A 24,366-nucleotide genomic window follows, 5' to 3' on the forward strand; every position below is an offset into this window, starting at 1 on the left:
AAAAGAGGAAGGGAAAGGGAAAAAAGAAACCTTAGGGGACAAAAAAGCAGCAAGAGAGTGGGATGGAGTTAATAATCGTGTCATTCTTTTTTAAGTGTACAAACAGTACTCTTTTTAATATGATTAATATACAAATTAATCTAGGATATCTGGACATTTTTATTTTATAAAGACAGTACTTGTAGTAGTCCTAATGATATTTAAAGCCAAATTCATAAACCACTACACTTCAGAAATACATGAGCATAGTGAGAATTTCAAGTTATCTTTATGACCTTTCAATCATTTGAGCTTTCACCTTAGACAACCCAAATAAACAATATGGGATCCAAATTTGTATTCAAACTCAGGTTCTTCTACTGATAGCTGCATGATCTTGGGACAAGTCACAATATTTGTTCTATACAGGTCACAGGATTGGAGTGAAGGCCAAATGTGGCATTGCAAATTAACTGATATAGAAATGTAAGCAAGTAAATGAAAATAAATCACTACACATCATCTAACTGACACCGACATCACATCAGAACATGATTTTCCTCTCTTCTCCACTCTATTTTATAAGAAAAAAGTCTGCCTTAATAATTTCTAATAATTGAGGAACATAAATTATTTATAAATTATCAAAGTACCTTTTTGCTATGATCTGTACATAGGTCTTCACCAGATAGTCTGATATGTTTCTTCCAGTCAAGTTTTGAAGGATGTCAGATGTATTTTGTTTTCTCTGTTAAATCAAATACAATTATCTTTACTGTTCAGTAGTAATAAATTTAGTTCCAATTATATACTATAGCATGAAAATAGATACATTCCTAAAGACTATAGCTATGAGACTTGGAGACATGTAATTATACAGCAATGGTCATAGAAAACTATTATTGCAGTAACTCATTCAGATCAATAATCAAGTCAATCAATAATCAATAGCATTTATTAAGCACCTCCTACATGCTAGAACTGGATTAAGCACTGAGGAGTCAAAGTAAAATAAAAGACAGTCCTGTTCTCAAGGGGACTACTGGGGGAGACAGAATGTAAGTAACAATGTACAAACAAGATGTGTACAAGATAAATTGGGGATGATCAATAGAGGAAAGGTACCACCCAATGGAGTCTACTGCTCCATTTTGTCCACTGTACTTAGATTTGAACTACCCCCTAAGCTTTTTAAGTTCAGTAGGTAATGCTACATGTAATAGAAAGAAAATGTTTTCAAGTAATTATTTTGAACAAATAAACAAAGGATGACTGATCAGAAATGCACAAGAGGATTTGTTCATGTGTCTTATAGTTTAGGTGCCAAATTACCATTAACACAGATTGTCTCTTAACATACAAACCAATTAACATACATATTTTCTTTTCTACAGTCTCAAGGATTGTTATTAGATATTCTGTTTGAGTTTAGAACACTGAAACAGATATGTTATACCAAACAAGAAAATGATAGCACTTTTTAAAAGACTTACATACTTTCACCAGCATTAAAATAACTCACTTCGAAGATCTCTAAAATAACTACCTGGAAAAATTTCCTTGATATAATGTTATCTTTCCCTGCTTAATTTTAAAATTTGCTATACCCATTGTTTTGTTACAGACTGAGAACAAATGAACTTACTTGGGGAGGCGGCAATCCACCTGCTCCGGCGGGACAAACAGGAAGCATTTTCTTTATCTTATCATTACTGCACTCACAGGTAGGTGAAGGATTCTCCATTGTCCAGTTCCCTTTCCGAAAGATGTCCATCACAGATTCAGGGACAGAAGCAGTGGTCCATTTATCCTCACCTATTTCACAAGGCATTTCCCTAAAGAAAGTGAAAAATTGAATCTATAACCACCTGGAGGAAATCTGACTGTCCCAGGAATCTTTAGTAGCTAACTCCTCTTCCTACTTTTTATTAATTTGTGTTTTCAAAATATAAATAATAAAAGCATAGGGAAGATTAACAAACATCCTAGATTCAGAGATAATTGGTAAGAAAGGAAGTAATAAGAGGGGAGGGAACATAGCTGCCTTCATTGAATTCAAAGTCATCAGGCCCAGGCTAATGACATCACAAGGGTACTACAGGAAACAGTAGATTTAACTTAACAATTGCTAGTGATTTTTTTTTTAATTTGGAAAATAGAGGCAGGTAGATGGTGCAATGGATAGAGCACCAACCCTAGAGTCAGGAGGACCTGGGCTCAAATCTGACCTCAGATACTTAATAATTACCTAGCTGTGTGACCACGGACAAGTCACTTAACCCCATTGCCTTACAAAAACCAAAAAAAGATAAGATAAAAATTTGGAAAATATAAAGAGGTGACATATAGATTGTATATTAATAAACACATACTCATTTTCAAAAAGTGAACAAGAGTCAGGAGGACCCAGGGTAAAGTCTCACCTCTGACTCTTATTGATTATGTGACCCCGGGAGTCACTTAATCTTTTTTTGTTTTTGTAAGGCAATGGGGTTAAGTGACTTGCCCATTGCCACACAGCTAGGTAATTATTAAGTGTCTGAGGTCACATTTGAACTCAGGTCCCCCTGATTTCAGGGCCGGTGCTCTATGCACTGTGCCACCTAGCTGCCCCTACTTAAACTCTTAGTGTACTATCCAACTCTATGATTAAAGGATGAATAGTAGGTGCCATTCTGCACTAATTGAAGGATCACTCCTCAGAAGAAATACCCTATATATTATTTCAATCACTGTGTTTCACAGCCCCCTCCCCAATTTTTTTTCCTCCTTGAGATTTACATTGTCTTCCAGCACATAGGCTGACAGTTTTTATCAAGAGAATAAATGAAGGAAAAAACTACCTGAATTAAGGATTAAGAAAAGAAGAGAAACAGTTATGAATAGGGTTTTTACACAACTGAACAAAACTAACTAGAAAATATATTCTCATATGTAAGGACATAATTATGTTTGTATTAATTTCAATAAACAATTTTATATGGACTTAAAAGTTTGAAAATGAATCATTAGAAGTAACTAAGATTTGGTGTAGCTAAGTCAAACATTGGATAGAGTGAGGGGCCTGGAGTCAAGAAGAACTGAGTTCATATTAACTTGTATCTTACAGTCAATAGAAAGATGGCACTTTATTTAGAAATTTGGGAAAACACTTTTGATCATGGAATACAAAGGAATGTTATCAATTAAATGTTAAAAGGGTAGAAACAGCAATCATAATTGTAATTGTACATAATTCTATGCTTCTAAATAATTCAGAATGCTAATTCCTTTGAAAAGTAGACAAGTTATTTTAGCTTTGAACTTTCTTAAGTATTAAGAGCACATGATACATATGACAATCATTGACATCTGGTGGGCAATGGATCATCACAAAAACAGTTGTAGCAATATAATTAACCTTGGAAACTGTTATTGCTAAAACAGTACTTACGGAATTGAATGTCCTTCCATACAACGGGTACCAAAACCAGGGCTCTTGGTCAGAGCATCCAAGAGTTTTTGAGTGTCTGCATCTTCTGGAGCATCATTGCTACAGATATACCAGAAACAAACTAATTAAGGAACTACTAAAATAACATCTACTTCTTAAAAATTCAAATCAGCTTAATATATATAGGGAAATATCAATGAGTATTAGCAAAAAAGGACAGATGGAATTGTCCAAATCAAAACTCAGTTTGGGTATATTTCTCTTAATCATTAAATATTAAAATAGGAAAAAAAATCTAATTTATCAAATTGTTATTTTTCCAGAACTTGTATCCTACATTGGACATTTTAAAATTTATAGAATTTTTTAAAGGACTACTTAAGAGTTTATATTTTAATCCTGGCCTTTGTGAAGTGACTCCATCAAAATGTATGTTGTAATTATTTTCCTGTGCATGGACATTCAGTTTTTTTTCCCTCCCCGAGGAAACAGAAGGTTTGTTTGATTAACCCAGTTGTCTGGGCAGAGATTTTATAAGCAACAGAGAACATCATGGACATATAAAAATGGCCATTGTTCACATTAGAACAAAGGATGTGGTCCTGCTCTGGAGTCTCTTGACAACAGCCAACAATACAATTTTTGCTTTTATAGAGATGTGGAAACTGGCCAAAAAAAAGTATACAAACTGAATGTGGTTAAAAAATATAAGACCACATAATAGGAAAAAAATGTTCATACAGATTTTTTGGGTTTTAACATCTTTTTTTAAACCTGGCTCTTCTACACATTTATTCCATCACTGGAATAGGCAATATTTTTTTCCTTACTGGAAAGCTGTTTTTTTTTTTTTGCCAAAAGACCAAATACCAGCTGATAGCCACATTGATGAAGAATAATTAGGTAATTCATCAGTGAAGCTGGTAAACTTCTATTCTAACAAATAATTTATTATATTAAGAAAGATCTTATGCCTTGACTGACCCTATCAGAACCCTTTCAATCTCTCATACAATTCTGTTTCATGTATCAAGTGCATTTATCTATTCTAACTTATAGTCTGTTTTCATTTTGCAAATAAAATATTTAAAGAGCAGGAATCATGCTATTTTTCATTTTTTGTATGTCCAGAGTTTTTTCACAGTTCCTTACACACTGTAAGTTTGCTAAATTGAACAAGATTTATATCAAAGTTGAACATAATTAAGAAAATTTAAACTTTAAGCAAGGGATAATATCCTAAATAAATACTAACCCTGATATGTGAAGTATACTTGGAAATAATTATGATTTGTTATTGTTCTTCTCTACTCCAAACTAACAGCTGCAGTGGGCCCATTTTTAGCCAGATAAGATAGTATATGATATATTTCACTTTGTTACCTCATTCACCCCTTTAGGAACTTAATAAAACTTTTCTATTTTCCATGATTGTCCATCCTTTGGACGAAAGGACACATACCTGACAAAGGTATATTGTTCATCATACATCCATGGCTGCAGTTCCAGACTGGGGTATTTGCCAAAAGGAGGAACAATCAGACTGAATACAAGGGCAATGCAGACAAATACTGCTGGCAGAACGATCTAAAACCATTAAGTAAAGAGAAGGAAGAAAGTTGGTAATAGGTCAACTCTGTGGATATTTCTTACGTGCTAATTCAATGAATCTTCTCTGCAATAGGCAAGATTTGTAAAATCTTTGTAAATTGTTAAGGCATATTAGTAGTAATTTAACATACAATCCCTCCCCTCTCACAAACAATATGTAGCTAATCATCAACTGCTTGAAAACTCAGGTTTTCAGTTTGCATGTTCATAGAACACATAAATCTAGGAATTCCTCATTCTTAGTGAGGGATTTACATAGCCAGCTTCCTAGACCTCTTAGTTGGCTCCTATGCCTAAAAATTAGAAAAGCTTTCTTGATGGATGCCTTGCTGCCCCACTCAAAGTATATACAGAACTATTGTTGTTTTACCTGAGCAAAAAATCCCTTCCTGCTACGTCTGGCAATCAGCCACCTCTTCCACAAAAGGGCCACAAACTGCTGTTGGGTGAGTTTCCAACCTTTCACTTGACAGGAACCTTTACCATCCATGCCACTGAGTAGGTCAGTCTCTCGGGATTCTGAAAGAAAAGAATTCTGAAGGGTTAACCTCAGAAGTTGCCATAGCACCATAACCTTTCCTCTCTTAATTCTCTGGCTGCCTATGATTTTTCAAATTACAAATTCTATTATGTGACTCCTCAAAAAAAGTGATTGAAATAAAAAACCATCCTAAGAAATCATACTCTCGAAAAATGAGGGAAAAGTTCAAAATGTCAGACAAAACAAAAAGCCTCCACTTGTCAACCTCTGTATATGAGAACAAAATCTAGGTCCTTGAACAACTGACTGAAAATCACATTCAAAAGATTAAAAGATGCATTCAGACAATCTGGATGCTATGCAGTCATTTAGCCTAATCAAGTCAATCCAGTTAAAAAACAATACTAATGCATATTTTTCATGACAAAAGACAACCTGTCCAATTCTATTTACAACAGGATCTGAATTCAGTCAATCTTAATCTGCTTTGTAAAGTACTGAACTCAAACCTTTAACCAGAACAGCTAAGCAAAAAATTGGCCTCATATTTAGGCCTTAGAACTCTGAAAATAAGGTCATATGACAAAGGTGTTTGGATGAACACACATACATATAACAAATCAATCATTAAGCATTAATAAAGTGCTTATTTGTTGTTCCATGTGCTATGTACTACAATTACAAAAAGAGGCAAAAGATAATCCTTGACCCTCAAGGAGCTTACGATCTAATGAATAGAAACTTATTTATTTCTTTGGTATCTATAGGTTAAATTTTTGAAACTATTCTGGTTTTCAAAATAAGATGAATATATTTCAAAAAATCAATTACATTATGACATAATATATGTCATATAAACCTAGGAAGCAGTCTTATCTACTTCAGACTACTAAAGAGGTCTTTCTATGACACACACACAAAAAAAAAAGTTACAAACTCCTGGATTAGAGTATTCCAAGACATTAGTTTCATTACTGACATTTAGCAAGCCAATTAAATGCTAAATTATGAGAGGGTAAAAATGTACAATTTTGGCTACGTGCAAACATTAAAATGAATGTCTCTATTTTTGCAACAATTTCCCAGTTACATATATTTAGAAAAGTTCATCTAATCCAACCTCTTCATTTTTGCAGATGTGGAAACCCAAGTAGTAAAACTAGACTATCTAACCCTAAATTAACCTTATGCTCCACTAGAGCATGCTGTGTTTTAAAAATATATCAATAAGGGACAGCAAAATGGCACAGTGGATAGAGCACTGGCCCTGGAGTCAGGAGGACCTGAGTTCAAATCCAGCCTCAGACACTTACTGAGTGACCTTGGGTAAGTCACTTAACCCCATTGCCTTAAATAAATTGAAAATAAAATAAAAACATATCAATAAACGTCATTACAAATGGTAATAAAGGTTATTTTTCTAAGAAAGCCTTCTGAGAACTAAATATGAAGGAAATGCTGTTTCAATGATGTGGAACAGCCTGTGCTGATGCTTACCTGGATCTATATCTGAATCATTGGGATCAAAAGCATCATCTTCAGTAAATGGACGCAGACAACTCTGTCGGTCCCCAAAGGCACGTCTGTTCCTTCTTGCAGGTAAGGTTCCATCTGAAATTAAAGGGGAAAATGAGGGAGGGGAGTATTAGATTTCATTTTTTCCAATGGCTCACAAATGAATTCCATACTGAATCCCAAACACTGGAAATGAACTTAGGAAACACTGACTTGAAAGACAAATAAAACAAATATTTCATTTGAAATGACTGTGCTTACGCTAATTGTATTAAACTGTGCAACAAAGACAGAATAGCTTAAACCAAGGGAATTACCTGAGGTCTCTGCATCTACTCCATTGTCTTCAGCCACTTTAAGAAATATCTAAAACAAAATGAGATCAGAAAACAGTTGTTATAAATGCTATCAATCCAATGAATATAATAATTGAATATTTTATTGAATGGCATGCTAAGTCCTAAGAAATTATGTAATTATATTAAATGATCTCCAAGATCCCCTCCAGTCCTAAATCCCAAGGTCCCATTTTTTATGATCTTAGAATAAAAAAAAAAGATACTGCATATTGTCAGTTTTACTGATGAGACCCTATTTTTGTTATGACAATAATAGCTAGCATTTACATAACAATTTAAGGTTTTTTGAAGTGCTTTACAAATATTAACTCACTTGGTCACCATGACCTCATGAAACTCTACTGAGATGCTGCATTATCTGAGTGGCTAAAGCAAGTGTCCATCGCAGAAGAAAGCTATTAAAATGGGGATGCCTTTTTTAAAAAATGCTAATGAAATGCTTGCCAAGGAATATTTCAAACACAAATGGATGCCACATAAATGAGTCCAAATGGAAATGTACCCTGAGCCTACAGGAATGAGACAGGTAGATTACCATTTCTTTGTCATCTAGTTTCCATGGTTCTCTGAATAAATTAGGACTCTACTAACATCACAGTTCTTTCTCTACAAGGTAGCTCAGGAAAAAAGTGCCCAGTAATGAAAAAATGTTCCCATCAAGATCTCAAAACATTCTTCTCTTTTTAAAATTTCATATCTATCTTTTTAACTAAAACTCAACCTGAAGTAGTTAATTGGAGACACTTTTTCCTAAATGATAAGGAGGCTGAGGGCTGAAGGGTAGAACAGCTCCAAAGCAAACAAATTTCAGATCAGTGAGAGTTCTTTTTTGTCCTGGTCTTTGGAATTATTTACTCTGCCTAATTTATACAGAGAAAAAACATTCCTTGCCCAACATACCTCCTCTAATGTGGTCTCTGAGATGCCATAACTTGAAATGCCCAAATCAGAGAGTCGGTCATCAATTTCATGGAAAAGCTCCACAAATGCTCCCTCCTTGGCAGCTTCATAGGGCAACACGTAGGTTAATTCATGCCCAATGTCCTCCACCAGGCGAGCCTCTGAGACATGCTTCGTAATGAGGTTGGAGATAGCAGAAACATCTACATAAAAGTTCAACAAAGAGTCAACATGATTGTTGGTCTTTAATGCAGCATGGTCTTTTCCCCTCTTTGGTTATATTCTGGAAAATGACATTTAAAGATCTGTTCCTGTGAAATAGGTATATAAGCAAAGGTGCCTGACTATGAAGTCAACTAAAAAAAATACTGTAAAACAAATTGTGAAATGACCCAAATTTAAATTCTTCCTCAGACACTTGTATGGTCATTATTCCTCTGTCTCAGTTTCTTCATTTGTAAAATGGGAAGAATATTACTATCTTCCTCATAAGATTGTTGGGAAAATTAAATAAAATCACATGCAAAAGTGCTTTGCAAATATTAAAACATTATATAAATGCTAGCTAATAAGAAAAAGAATCGCCATTCAGGTATCTCTACACTAATTTCAATTACTAATTAGATTTTACACATTGTTTTCAACTAGATCAAAGACTAGAAACTGTTAGTTTTGGTTTTTTCTCTTGAAGAATAAAAGTTGGTCCCTATTGCCAAAACTATAAGATTCTCTGAATGGTCTAAAAAAGTGATCCTTGAGAAATTTTGCTTTTCTATGATGCTTAAAAATTTTTAAAGGAGACCCCCCACCAACATAGCCATGTTTACAAAATGTCATGACTTGACAACTCTCACACAAAACTTTTTGGGGGGCAAATCTTCTGAGTTCAAAATACCATGATCATTACATTACATTACCTATTGTCAGGGTATCACTTTCATGATCACTGCCCAGTCCTGCATCAGAGCTGCTCTGAGAAACACTGTCCTCCTGACAACAAAGATGAAAGCAGGGATTACATTCATACTTCCTTGCCTGGCTCCAGCTTCTTTAATCAGATTAGCCAAAGGGCTTTGCCCAGGTGAGATACTATAACAGGTACCTACTCCATGGGGCTGGATCATATACTCTAGGCTTCACAGAGAATCATTTTCCGAGATTACAGTATGTTTACATAGACTCTTTTTGGAATAAGAACCAAGACATAGAGGCACAAATAAAATCCTTACCCAATATTAGATGCTACAAGATTAGAATGATGTTTATACTGGTACAGTTCTGGGAATTAGTGAACATTTTATCAAGAGCCTATTATGTTAGGCATTGTGTTAATTAACTATCCATGGAAAACAATTTAGAATATACAGATGGAATGATAGAGTCAGCGCTATAAGGGGGCCATCAAGCACATACTCTTAATTTTAAAGTGAGAAAAATTAAGTCATAGAAAGGTGAATAGACTTGCCCTAGGTACCCCAAGAAGTAAGTGGCTCAGGACTTGAAGCCAGATCCTCTGACTCCAACAGGAGTGTTCTTTTCCCTGTTTTTTTCCTGTGGTAGAGTATGTATGATGGTTCTAGGTCAGAGTACAGAGACAGGTGTGATGATAATGACATTGGGAGAAGAAAAGGGGTAAGGGCTGATTTCTAACCCAGAGCGGCAGATTGAAGCCAATTCCCATATTTAGATGTGGCCTAATCAAAAAGACAAGTAGGAAGTGAGTGATCGTGATGTCAACAACCCTCAAAGTTTAACTGAACTGGTTGCCTTGTTAGCCTGTGGGATTAGTATGAACTTCAGGGTCAAAGGTACAGTGAGCAGCTAACTGGTTGTACCCTGGAACCAGGCTATTGACTTTTCTTCAACTTTCAAAAAGAAGCTGTTGCTACAATGGGAAATATAACAGATAAAAACAAAATAGAAAGCAAATGGTTCAAATAGATGGTTTTAATTATCCATCTTCCAAAAACTATTAATACTTTTCCTTATATGATCCCTACAATAACTGTACATGAACACAAACAAGGAGAAAAAGAAACCCCTTGAAGGCAAGTTTTTTTTTTAGGTTTTTGCAAGGCAAACGGGGTTAAGTGGCTTGCCCAAGGCCACACAGCTAGGTAATTATTAAGTGTCTGAGACCGAATTTGAACCCAGGTACTCCAGACTCCAGGGCTGGTGCTTTATCCACTATGCCACCTAGCTGCCCCTGAAGGCAAGTTTTACATTTGTATTCATAACACGGTGCTTGGCCCATATGAACAAATATTTGATGCCTTGCTGTAATTTAATAATTCTAATTTCATAGGATTTTAAACAGTAAGAGACAAATTGCTTATTCAAGAGCATTTACAACTAAGTAGTGAAGCTAGGCCAAATCCCAAGTTTCTCTACTCTCTTGCCAAATGCTGGTGGGTATTTGTACCCAATTCCTGCTTTTGTCTATTGCTGAGCAATTATTTCAACTGCAGACTTTAGATTATAACACATACATCAGGAGTCACCTACTACTGGCAAAACAAAGCCCTTGAAAGATTTTTCCTTGTATCGTTATGCCTCTAAAGCATTGTACTACATACTACACATAGGTTTAAGTTGCTGGTGTAGAGATAGCTTATTCTCTATTTCATCTTTGGGGTAGCCATCCTTCCATGAGACCTGATAAATCTCAGAACAAACAAAACTGAGTAGCAGAAAGAGAAGTTTGTTTTCCTCAATTCAAAGAGAAGAAGTCTTTAATTTCTACTCTTGGGCATTAACCCTCAGAGCTGGAATAGGAGACTCACCTTTTTCAGGTAAGACACTGTGCTACTGCTGTTTCTACAGGAACTGAGAGAGGAATCCACATCTTTCTTGACAAGAGTCAGATAGTACCCTGTTCCGAGTTGATTCTTCAAAAACAGAGAGGAGCCAACACAACACAACTTCCCATGAGAAATTATGGCAATCCTGTCTCCCAGTATATCTGCCTCATCCATATGATGAGTGGAGAGAATGATGGTGCGACCTGCATGACATATACCGAAGGATAAATGGTCATACTACTATCTCTATACATATATTATACATATATAATATGATATACATACAAGCTATATATAGCAGGTAAGAACACAATCTCAATACTAGTCTGGTTACTGCTACATCTAAAATGGTCCTCATTCAGTTAAATTCAACAAGATTTATTAAGCACTTAAAATGCTAGGATACTATCTTAAACACTTAGGAGAAAAATGTTAAAAATGTATAAAAATATAAGAAAATATGATTAGATCAAAAATGACAAATATCAAGACTTTGGAGATATTGAGGGAGATGTACAGGAGAGAGTGCAAGGCAAAGTTAAAACACACCAAAGAACAAAAAAGTAAGTAATTAAAAACTTTAAAGAACACCAGAAGTCAGATAAAATACAATTATTGATCAGAACTTCAGAAAAGTGACTCTGATGATTCCTACTAACTTTGTAGTCCAAAGGTGATGGGTTGTCACTACAAAAGGAGGAATTAGGCTGTCTGAATGGAAGAATGTACTGGGTTGCTTGGCTTATTCTTTGTTGGAAAGGGTTGGAGGGTAGGTGAAAAGAGAAAGGATAGAAGTCACTAGGACAAAGCAGTGATGTAACAACAACAAAAACATCAAGAAATCATTTTTTAACAAGAACATAAAAATAGTCTATGATGTCATCAAAACAAGCCCTTTTATGAGATTTGGGACTTGAAGTCTCAGAATAGATGATCAGGAAGAATTGTATTGATAAATCCAGACTTCATGCAAACTCAAACTTAATTAAAAAAACAAACCTTGCCGATATTTCAGGAGCAGCTCCCATATTCCTCTTCGGGAGTAAGGATCAACCCCAGCTGTCGGTTCATCTAAAATGACCACCTTTGATCCACCAACAAAGGCCAGAGCCACAGACAGTTTTCTTTGCATTCCACCTGTGAAACAGAAACATTGATTTTTAGCATGCCTCTGGGGATAGATAGTAAATTAAGAAAGAACAATCTAGAGTCTAGAGCTTTGCAGTCAAAAGACAATGAAAGACTCATCCAAGAACACCTTCCTATTCTTCCTGACTGCTAAAACAGAGCCAGCATGATATCTCTGAAAGAAATTAGCACCAAGAAGTTGACATCTTTAGGGGTCAACTATTTTCACTGCATCATAACCACAACCTTTAACAATAGTCTCACTCTCTCAAGATTAAAAAAAAAAGCTAATATAGGAAGTGGGGGGTAATGCATTTGTATAGACACATGTTTTTATTTTATTTATTTAGTGTATATTTATCAGGCTTTACATATGTAATGCTAGTATACTATATTCCTTCATTTAGTAAACATCTAATAAGTTCTTTCTATGGTCTAGACTAAGTTCAAAGGATACCAAAAAAAGAGGCAAAAGACAATTCCTGCCTCCCCTCCCCCAGAAGTTTACAATTTAAGGGAGGATAGGATACTCCTACAAATATATACAAAGCAAGCTATATATATATATGATAAATTGGAAATAATTAACAGAGGGAAAGTACTTGAATTAGGATGGTCTTAGAAAGCTTCCTACAGAAAGTAGATTTTAGTTGGGATTTAAAGGAAGCCAGGAAAGTAGTAGCTGGAACAGAGAAGGGAGAATAATATAGGTATGGGGGACAGTCAGAAAAAATGTCCAAAGCCAAGAGATGAAGGCACAGCCTTTATTTGTGGCACAACCAGGCACAACACACACACACACACACACACTCTCACTTTTTTTCTTAATATGGTGATAATACTAATACCTAGCTCCTAGGTACTTATTTTACTTCTCTCCCTCTTCCTTTCCTGATTCAGGGACCACAGTTCTGCACATTAAGGAACCACCTAGCTGCCTCAGGTAAACGGATTCAAACATATTGGAGAAAACGTCTTCCCCATGTTTATGAAAGCTACTTTTTTTTTTAGGTGAAGGAAGGAAAAAAGAACTGAAGTGTCTCCCAAATTCATTCCTTTAGCAACTGTTACATTTAAAACTTTATCTGACACTCAATTTTTTTTGGAGAATGAATAAGGAGGGAAAAGGTAAGCAAAAAAAAAAAAAAGAAGGAAAGTAGAATGAAGTTGAGTGGAAGGATGTTTTTGATCTCTTCCATGTGCAACATGATGCTTTCTGATATCTCTGAACATGAGGCAGAGTAGGGGGCAAAAATATTTTTTAAGTTCCTCAATGTGCTAATCTTACAAATATCTCCTTTGATTTCATGTGAAGAGGAGGGGGTGGGGACAATATCTGGACTTACCAGACAACTGACTTGTCTTAGTCTTCAGTTTGTGTGGCAAACCAACATCCAGCACCATCTGCTCCATCTCTTCCTTTACACTCTTTTCAGACAGCCCTTTTAGGCGGGCATAGAACCAGATGTGCTCCTCTACTGTTAACCTAGATAACATAGTGGGAATGCTACTAGTCAGCTGGGTCATACTGGAATGAAACTACTTTTCAAATTAATCATAAAAAAGCAAAGTTTATAATGTAATGCAAACTTTCTGAAAACATAATTGAAAAACAATCAATTATTAGCATAAGCTACAATCCATTGGATGGAGTGTCCTCATCAATACAGATTCGTCGAAGCACCAAAATACTAAAGAAAGATTTCTAAGAGAATGGAGTCATAGGGACCCTTTTCAAAAAAATCTGGCTCAAAGATTCAATAAGGATTAGTTTTGAAAAAGTCATAGATCTCTATTCTCACAATAGGGATAAGGTTGCTAAGCCAAGTCTGGCCAGGATCTAGTCATGAGAGTGTAGGTCCCAAAACAAAGGATGGGGAAAGAAAAATTCAACATAGCTCAGGTTGGCAATACATTAAAAATTCTGGGTTACCAAGAAAAATTTTGCCAAGGTTTCTCTCTCTCTCTCTCTCTCTCACCTATAAACAAAGAAACATAGTCATTTGCCCCAATGGGAGTGAACAGGTGTTGTCCTATCAATGCCTTAACACAGAAACAGCCAACCTCAGCAAAGGTTGACATCCCATTGCTAGAATAACATAATCACAATTTGGGGAAGAAACGTGTTCAGTAAGATCTGAGAGATACAACAGACCTCCAGTTTGGGCAAGGAAATGACAGTGTGGCTTTCTCTCTTCCTGTTTGCATCCTTCAAAGTTACATGGTGCATTTCTGTAATTTTTCCCCTGCAACATTAGTTGTTCCTATATTCCACTACTTAAGACTGCCCTTGATATTTGTTCATACTATATGGAATCTAGAACAGGGAACCTCCCCGGGGCCCATGCTGCTATATAGGCAATGCCACTTCTTTGTCACCCACTATTAGAGTACATGCAATAAAGGTCTTTCCAGTCCTTTGAAAACACAAAACTGCTACTCACATGTCAAAAAGTACATTATGTTGAGGACAGACTCCCAGGTTCTGCCTTATAGTGTTCAGTTCTGAACGGATATCTTTCCCAAGGATGTAGGCAGTGCCTGAGGTCGGGGGGAACAACCCAGTCAAGATGGACCTAGGCATAAAAGAAATGCACTGTAAGCAAATGTCAAACCAATAATCCTCAAATTTTTCCACACAAGTTGGCAAAAAGTCCTGAGAACCAACCATTCACCATACCACCTTCCATTTCTTTTGACCACTTATGTAAGAAATAAATCACAGGGCAATTTCTTTTGGTCCCATTTTCAAACAAATACAGTTAATTCAATTTTTAAAAAATATCAGTGAGGGTCAGAGTAGAATTAATATAGATTGAAATTTGCAGTGGTAAATTACCTGAAAAACAAACATACATATTTATGTAATTTATATTTTGAGTTACCACTGGTACCTTGTGGACTTTATAAAAATTAATAAGGTTTATAACTACACAAGAGTCAGTATCATCTGAGGCAAAGGTAAGATTTTTCATATATTAGGGTCGTAGTAGTATAAGACATTATCCCAAATGAGGTCATTTTCAGATAACAATGAAAATAATCATCTGAACTCTCTGCTTAAAAGTCTTTTTGTTAAAAATATTTATCTCTCTGAAAACTCCAGATTCTCTTTCACAGAATCATCTTTCTTCATTCTGATCAGAAAGGAATACCATTAAAGCTCAAAGAGATAGACTGGATTTCGGGATATTTGGGTGCTACACTCTCTAAAAATCCTCTAAGTTCCAAGACTTAAGCAGACCTCTTCATTTGGCCTCATGCCTCTATTTATAGGCATGCATTACAAAACTTTGGCATACTCACATGCAAATATATAACTGTATAAATCTAAACACACATACATGTTTATATTTATACATATTTATATATAAACACATGCCTGTGTTTATATATGCACACAAGTGTACATGCATCTATATTTTTGATATATAGATTTATGTAGATAAACACACATACACACATACATACACATAATCACTTTAGGATATAGTTTTCTAACTAAGCCTCAGAACTTCCTTCTGGTTTACTCTGTAAAATCAAAATGTCCTCTTCTTACATGGTGGTGGTTTTCCCAGCTCCATTATGTCCCAGAAAAGATGTGATCTGGCCCTCATAGAAATTCAAGGCAAGGCCATCCACTGCCACCTTCATGCCATCTCGATAAACCTTTACCAGATTCTGAATGGAAACCCCCAGGCGTAGGTGGCTGGGTTCTTCTTCCATGCAGACTATGAAAAAGAAGTTCAGAAATTACTATATAGATGTAGATAGGACCAGAAGCAAGACCTGCTGTACTGGTAGGGAATGGTAGTCTGTCTGGATTCTGAAGGTCAATTTACTTGTCAGTCTGTCATTAACTAGGCCAGCAATATCATCTCTAGTCTGTAAATCAAGAAACACATTCATTTGCCCCAAAAGGAGTAAACAGGTGTTCTTTTCTTGTTAATGACTTAACAGAGAAACAGCTATCTTGTAAGATAATTTTAGTACCAACCTCAGATAAGGCTGCCATCCCATTGCTAGAATAAGATAATCATGATTTGGGGAAGAAACAACATTCACCTAGACCTGAGAAGTACAATGGACAATACAGCACAGTCCTAGTCTTGAAGCTATATGACAAATGGGAAATACTCTCCAAGAATATCACCTGCCATACTGAGAGAGAGATTCCATCCTTAACCCCTTCTACAGAAATGGAAAAAATTGACTCAAATGTGCTTGCCCAAGGATCCAAAACTGTGTTTCTTAGTCTTAAAAAAGATTGGCCATTTGGTGGGGTCATACACACTGACATAATCAGGTTAAGGAAGTGCCCACTAACACCCATCTCTTCCTAGTCTTGGTGGAGTGGGGGTAGGGTAGGAGGTAGAAAAGTAATTTAAGCTTCAGTAGCAAAGAAGAAGAGAAAAGAATTTTATCTAGTGCTACAAGCACTGGTTCCAGGATAATCCTTAGATATACTCTTATGATGTCAACTAATTACAATATGAAAGGCACAAGAAAATAGTGAATGAGGCATTCTGTTAAGTGTGGTTTTGTTGACTGATATATGATTCTAGAGTTCTGCATGGTAACAGTATTCTCTAAAGGAATAGCAACTATCAATGGAAAAGACAGGGAGCAGAATTAAAGATTTTCAGTAGAACTTACTTTCTGAAGTTCCTTTTTGCCTAGAACCAGGATGATTCTTTTCATCACTTTTCTCACCAAACCAGTAAGATTTGGTAAAAGGGAAATACCAGGGCCTGGGAATTCCATATTGACCTGAAGACAAAAGACATATTAAGAAAGCTTAAGATTATTCCAACATCCGTCAGGTTTCATACACTGTACTATCCTAATAAACTTCTTGAAGTCTCCCCAAAATGAAATAATTAAAAAACTAATAATTCAGTTTCCTATGAAATATTAATGAAAAATTAAAAAGCTAAAGTTCAAAGAGATTTCTTCCCTCCCAAGGTAATCTAGTAAAATTCATTTTACCAGTGAGGAGACTGAGACCCAGAAAACTGGTTTTTCCAAGATTTCATAATTACTAAGTAAATAAAAACAACACTAGAATTCCAATATTTCAATTCTCAGTTCAGTTCTTTTCAACAAACCACACTGCGTTGTTGGTGGTGCCTAAGGGAGGTACTGTGTTAGCTACCAAGGGAGGTGAAAAGAAACAAAATACAGTCCCCACTGGCAGGAGAATGTAATAACCCTGAGGGCAAAAGAGTTTTCCCATTTGTCTTTATATATCTTCAGCACTAAAACTGGGAGAGTATATATAGCACATATCAGGTGCTTAATAAATTCATGGTGAACTGAACTGAACTAACAAGAAGCTCACAATTGAGTTGGGGAGAGAAGGTTTACATGCATAAGATATTACTACCAAGGATGGCAATACAAGGCAAGAGTCTGAGAACTGAGGAGGAAGATAAGTGATATAAGAATTCAGAAAAAGAGAAAACTCACTGTGGGCTGGAACTGTCAGAGAAGATTTCAAGAAAGAGTTATAATGTCCTCTGGGCCAGGAAGCAAAAGTAGAAGTCAGCTACTAAGACAGAAGAGAATAATCCAGAAGGGGTTGAGAAATGGGAAAGAGGTCAAAGCATGACGGGGGAGGAATCCAACTATAGTTTTTTGCCTTTTTTTTTTAATCTACATGTCGATAGAGTAAGAGGCTTAGTGGAAAAAACTTAGCTGCAAAGGAGATCTAGGCAAGAAGGGTAAATCTGGACCAGATTGTGGAAAAATTTAAAGAACTCTGATCTTTTTTCCCTAGGCAAGGAAAATCACTGAAATCCTTTTTGAGTAAAAGAATGATTTGAGCCAGGGGCACCTAGGTGATGTAATGGATATATAGCATCAGCCCTGGAATGAGGAGGAACTGAGTTCAAATAGTGCCTCAGATGCCTAACACTTACTAGCTATATGGCCTTGGGCAAATCACTTAACCCTGAATGCCTCACCAAAAAAAAAAAAAGGGAAAAAGAGAAAGAGAGGGGGTGGAGCCAAAATGGCAACAAGAAGGGATCCAGTCTTAGGAGGTCTCTGATAAAACTGATAAGCTAAGGACTCTAACTAAACTTTCCAGAGACAAAACCCACAGAAGGACCCAGGGAGGCAGTTCTCCTACTCAAGGTAACCTGGAAAAGAACAGAAAGGCTTTGCTCCCCAGGGTCGGAGGGGTGGCCCACCAGAGAGAAAGAACTTCAGCCTCCCGGAGGCAGCCCCAGGGCGCTGGGAGCCGCGGCTCACAGCAGCGGGGGAGTCTCCTGAGCTGCACCCCGGGGAGCACCAGCACAAAGTGGGGGAACAGCAGGGGACCTCTGCCAGAGCGAGCACTTGGAGCCCAGCCCTCAGGGCACACAGGGAGCAGCTTGGTCTTTCTGCAGCCCAGAGCTGGAAACAGAAGCAGGTGGAGCACGTAAGCAGGAGCCCCCAGGGCATGAGCCCATTGAGCTGAGGGAGGGGAGTGAAGAGAAACTGCCGAGCTCTGTCCTCTGCCCCTGGAACAGGACTCTGGGGCTCTGACCACATTCAGATCCTGATCACAGTCTAGGCCCCCCCATAGAACAGCACCCCCCCCCACCTCAGCCCCGTGGCAGAAGGGGGTGCTTATGGTCATTCACAGACCAGGAGGGAGGACAGAGCCTCCCACACTGAGACCCTTGTGGGAGTGTCCCAAAAGCGCAGGAAGCACCCCCAAAACCAGGCCCAGGCTGGGAAAATGAGCAAGCAGAGAAATAAGAGGAAAACTATTGAGAAATATTTTGCAAATGAGCCCAAGAAGGATCAAAATACTCAGTCTGAAGATGAGGAAGCACAAGCTCCTGCATCCAAAGACTCCAAGAAAAACAGAAATTGGGCTCAGGCTATGACAGAGCTCAAAAAAGACTTTGAAAATCAAATGAGGGAGTTGGAAGAAAAACTGGGAAAAGAAAGGAGAGAGATGCAGGAAAAACATGAAAATGAAGTCAGCAGCTTAGTCAAGGAAATCCAAATAAATGCTGAAGAAAATAGCATGCTAAAAACCAGCTTAGGTCAAATGGATAAAACAGTTCAAAAAGTTATTGAGAAGAATGCTTTAAAAAGCAAAATTGGCCAGATGGAAAAAGAGATAAGAAAAACTCTCTGAGGAGCACAAATCCTTCAGACAAAGAATAGAATTCAGGGAGATTGATGAATTTACCAGAAATCAGGAATCAATACTTCAAAACCAAAAAAAACAAAAAATTAGAAGAAAATGTGAAACATCTCATTGAAAAAACAACTGATTTGGAAAACAGACTTAGGAAAGATAATTTAAAAATTATTGGAATACCTGAAAGTCATGATCAGGAAAAGAGCCTTGACATCATTTTCAAAGAATTACTACAGGAAAATTGCCCTGATATTCTAGAAGCAGAGGGCAAAATAGAAATGGAGAGAATCCACTGATCCCCCAGAGAAAGAGATCCCAAAAAACCAACCCCTAGGAATATTATAGCCAAGTTCTAGAACTCCCAAGTCAAAGAGAAAATATTACAAGCAGCCAGAAGAACACAGTTCAAATATCGTGGAGCTGCAGTCAGGATCACACAGGACTTAGCAGCAACTACACTGGAAGCTCATAGGGCTTGGAATACAATACACCAGAAGGCAAAAGAGCTTAGAATGCAGCCAAGAATGAACTACCCAGCAAGGCTGAATGTCCTCTTCCAGGGAAAAAAAATGGACTTTCAATGAACCAGGGGAATTTCAAATGTTCCTTTTGGAATGGCCAGAGCTGAACAGAAAGTTTGATCTTCAGATACAGGACTCAGGTGAAGCATGGAGACTGGAGGAGAGGGGGGAAATATGAGGGACTTAATGAGGATGAACTGCATGTATAGAAAAATGATACTGATAATATTCATATGAACCTTCTCAGTTAATAGAGCAGGTAGAGGGAGCTTTTATAGTTGAAGCACAGGAGAAAGCTAAATTAGAAGACGAAATATGGTGTAAAAATGGAGTCAATAGAAAAAAAGGGAAATGGAATGGGAGAAAGAAAAAGGAGAGTGGGAATAGTCCAAGATATTTCACATAAGATTTTTTTTATTACAATGAGCTATTGCAATGATATGGAAGAGGAGAGGCAAGGGGGAATGAGGGAACCTTTGCTCTCATCAGAGGTGGCTAGGAGAGGAAACAGCAAATTTATTCAATGGGGTATAGACATCTGGAGTAAGAAGGAGAGAGGGGGGACAGGGGGAAGGGGGGGATGTGAATAAAGGAGGAGAGGATGGACCATGGTGGGAGAGTGGTCAGATATAACACATTTTCTTTTTTACTTCTTGCAAGGGGCTGGGATTGGATGGCCTGCCCAGGACCATAGGGCCAGGTGGATTCTGGGCCTAAGGGGTGGTATGGGGGGCTCTGGGCTTCTTGGCCCCAGGACCAGGGATCTGTCTGCTGCACCACTCAGCGACCCTACAGCAGACTCAGAGTGAAAGGAGAGAGAAAATATAGTAGATGGTAGTGGAGAAATAAGAAAGGAGGGAGTTGCGATCAACAATGGCAACAGTGGAAAAATATGGAAGTAACTTTTGTGATGGACTTATCATAAAGAATGTGATCCACCCGTGACAGAGTTGTTGGTGTTGGAACAAAGACTGAAGCACATTTTTTGTTATTATTATTTGGGGGAGGGTGCAGGGCAAGTGGGGCTGGGTGGCCTGCCTGGGGCCACATATCAGGGTGATCTTTGGGTGTCTGGGGCCGGATTTGGACCCAGGTGCTCCTGGCTCAAGGGCCAATGCTCTGTCTGCCACCCAGCCACCCCTACTATTATTACTATTTTATTCTATTTTGGGTCTTTTTTTTTCTTCTTTTTGGTTTTTGCAGGGCAGTGGGGATCGGGTGGCTTGCATGTCACATGGCTGGGTGATTATTGGGTTTACAAGGCTGGATATGGACTCGGGTGCTTGTGGCTCCAGGGCTGGTGCTTTGTCCATTGTGCCACCTGGCCATACCTACAATTATTACTATTATTTTTTTAATTTTTTTCTCTCCCCTTTACTTTTTTCGCCCAAGCAAGTCTATCTATATTCATGGGGGGAGGGGTATTTTGTTTACTTGTTAACAAGAATATTTTATTAATGTAAAAAAAATTTGTACAAAATGAGAATAAAAAAATTTTAAAAAATAATAATTTTAAAAAAAAGAGAAAGAGAAAAAATGATATGATCCGAGTTATATTTTAGAAAGATGAATCTGCCTGTAATAGACTTGAAGTGGTATTTTATTACAATAATACAGATGCAGTCAGGTGGAGAGATATATATTTATATTGGCACTTCACACTATAACCAGATATAGGTAGCTGGGTAGTATGATGGATAGAATACTAAAATTGGAGTCAGAAAGATCTAATTTCAAATTCTGCCTCAGGACCTTGCTAGCTGTCTGACCATGGGCAAGTGACTTAACCTCTCTCAGTCACAGTTTCTTCATATGCAAAATGAGTATAATAACAGTCCCTATCTTATAGGATTATTGTAAGGATCAAACTAAATAATTCATGTAAAGTGTTTTGTAAACCTTAATGAATTATATTAATATTTTTACTATTATTTTATTATTATCATTAAATATACTGTATCATAAAATTAGACATAGGATAGATCCATCTCAAATCTTAAATAAGGAGATACAGAGGGATTTGTGGGTTCTTCCAAGGTCATAAATTGAGGCAAAATAGAATAGGGAATTGAATGTCAAAGTACCAAACCTAGACTTAGATAATAAAAAATTTAAAAATCTCCCATCATCTGCCACCTCTTTAAGAACATAAAGTCAAAGAATCTCAAGTTTGACAGCACCATAAAAGCAATCTAGTCCAACTAACACTGCCCTTACAGTGCCAACTACTTCCTATATTTGGGTCTATTCAATCTGTTATAGATGTAAAGGACAGCAGAGCCCCTAGAGCATGGCTAACTATTCTTTAGTTCTTCTGGGTTGCATCTCCCATCAAAAACTTATCAAAGGACACATACAGAATTTATTATCTATTGATGACTACAATGTAACCCTATTATTATTCTCATTGGTAATAATAATAAAATGCAATAATGCCACATGAGATCCACAAGTTGCAGGTTGAACACCCCTACCCTAGAAATACTCTATTGTAAGGCAAAAGTAATGGGAAAAAAAAATGTGGTATATCATGAAAGGAAAGATCAGGGATAGGATTTTACAAAATAGGAAAATTACAAGGTTGAATAGTAGAAGAAAGTATACCTGGAAAGACAGCCTCAATATACCAGGTCATCACACCATATAGGAAGGTATCAAATAACATCATGGAGATTGAGGTGGTAAGGCTGAAACCATCTTCCTCTAGAGGGCTCTCCAAAAGGTTGTCCCATTGCACTCCTATGCCCTGCTCCTCAAAGAGGGCAAAGTACTCACAACCAAACCCAAAGGCCACAGGAGATAGAAGACTCTGAGGAAGGAAACAGAGAAAATTTTATCAATCTTTTCCTCTTCTTCATATTTTTAAACATTGCAAACATACCCTCAATTTTAATTAAACTTGATGGAGAAAAATATGAATTTGCAAAATGGTAAAAGTAAAAGATAACCATCAGCACCATCAAAAAATTCAAAAGTAATCCTTTGCTGAGTTTTAAGGAACTAATGGAATCCTAGAATTGGAAAGTACTTTGGAGGTCATCTAGTCCATCTCTATACCAAATGATAGATACCTTCTACAATATCCCTAACAATTCTCTATAGACACCTAACCTGGGTGTCTTATTACTGTCTAATACTACTGTTAAAAAGCAAGGCAAATGTCATATATTAGAATTTTTTTCTAGAATGACAGCCAAAGTAATTTTATACATACACACTATCTTTATCTCTGTCTGTCTCTCTCAATAATAGTCATAAATGACCCATCAATCTAGCATACCTAAAAGCTCCCCCTTTTTAGGAGACATTCATCCAATCTTTACTTTGCAGAGGATGCCCTGACATGCAAAATAGGAATCTTGCATATCACAAATGGTTCTGATCTTTTATCTCCCCTAGAAGGTTTAGGGCAAATGTAGACAAGAATGAGGATGAATGACCCCTTTGGGGAACAGAATAGAATCTTGTACATATTGTTGTGCTTTTTATTTTCACTGAACTAGATTTTCCCCCTGTCTTTTTCATTCTTTTTTATAAAGGATTGCTGTCCTTGAGGGGAAGAGGGGGACATATTTGGAAACAATGATGATACAAAAACAAAAGATACTATCTGATAACAAAATTTTTAATTAAGTATAACCAAAGGCAATTCTACCAGCTCCAAGGCTTAACCTTCTCCATTGAGAAACCTAGCTCTTCACAGGGAAAGAGAGACTTAAATGTCCAGTTAAATGTCCAGTGTGAAAATGGGTCACCTTTCAATTCACAAAGTCATGATTACAGATGCAGTGTTTTGCCAACTTTCAAGAACTTCCACATTATAATCACAGTGAAAAGATGAGAGCCTTAGACAATTGGAACTTCTAGCAAATACTCTACACAATTCACCATTTGCAAATAAATACACAAATTAATTAACTAGTTAGTTAATTAGTAAATAAGTTTAGTCCTGGCTAAGTACATCCCTTTGCTTTCTAATGAATGAAGTGAGGGGGAGCATAATAAAAGTTCCCTAGGAAAGAAAAATTTCTGTACTACCTTTGTCTTTCACAGAATACAAGGTGGCCTTGCTGACAATTTTTTAAGGATTCTATCAATGTGCACAATAATAGTACTAACAGTAGTGATTTTTAAAAAAAGTAAGAGTAATCATTGTTTTTCTTTTAAAAACTTACAGCAAAAAGTTTCAGGGAGTAGCCCACATAGTCCTGCCAGGCAACACAAAGGACATAGGGCAAGTAGAGTGTGAAGTAGATGATCCCACCACAGGCTGCAGCCAAGTTGGCTCTAGAAAAGAGTGTGGTGATCAAGAAGCACTGCAAGATGGTCACCACAGCAAAGATGGAGAGGAACAGGAAGACCACACTGGGATCACTGTAGGGCAGCAAGTTTCCTAGCTGGAAAAGAATAAGATCTATCAAATATACTGAATCAAACTAAGACATATCTTGTACAAAGACTTGCAAAAAAGTTAGGTATTTCCTGTGTCAATGACTA

General features: G+C 36.9%; 1 protein-coding gene across 1 annotated transcript in view; it reads right to left on the reverse strand.

The window, feature by feature from the left end:
* Positions 1 to 24,366, reverse strand: part of ABCA1 (ATP binding cassette subfamily A member 1) — a 148,997-nt gene that overhangs the window by 23,535 nt on the left and 101,096 nt on the right. Inside the window, exons 16-32 of the mRNA XM_074196781.1 lie at positions 24,045 to 24,266; positions 22,474 to 22,678; positions 16,864 to 16,977; positions 15,767 to 15,938; positions 14,652 to 14,783; positions 13,554 to 13,693; positions 12,079 to 12,216; positions 11,062 to 11,282; positions 9,196 to 9,268; positions 8,279 to 8,481; positions 7,337 to 7,385; positions 7,002 to 7,115; positions 5,394 to 5,542; positions 4,875 to 4,999; positions 3,413 to 3,511; positions 1,625 to 1,814; positions 633 to 727 (exon numbers count right to left, since the gene is read on the reverse strand). Coding sequence (XP_074052882.1) covers positions 633 to 727; positions 1,625 to 1,814; positions 3,413 to 3,511; positions 4,875 to 4,999; positions 5,394 to 5,542; positions 7,002 to 7,115; positions 7,337 to 7,385; positions 8,279 to 8,481; positions 9,196 to 9,268; positions 11,062 to 11,282; positions 12,079 to 12,216; positions 13,554 to 13,693; positions 14,652 to 14,783; positions 15,767 to 15,938; positions 16,864 to 16,977; positions 22,474 to 22,678; positions 24,045 to 24,266 — 2,441 coding nt within the window. The remainder of the gene's footprint in view (positions 1 to 632; positions 728 to 1,624; positions 1,815 to 3,412; positions 3,512 to 4,874; positions 5,000 to 5,393; positions 5,543 to 7,001; positions 7,116 to 7,336; positions 7,386 to 8,278; positions 8,482 to 9,195; positions 9,269 to 11,061; positions 11,283 to 12,078; positions 12,217 to 13,553; positions 13,694 to 14,651; positions 14,784 to 15,766; positions 15,939 to 16,863; positions 16,978 to 22,473; positions 22,679 to 24,044; positions 24,267 to 24,366) is intronic.

Source organism: Macrotis lagotis, chromosome 8 (genome assembly GCF_037893015.1).
Source record: "Macrotis lagotis isolate mMagLag1 chromosome 8, bilby.v1.9.chrom.fasta, whole genome shotgun sequence".
Taxonomy (NCBI): Eukaryota; Metazoa; Chordata; class Mammalia; order Peramelemorphia; family Peramelidae; genus Macrotis; species Macrotis lagotis.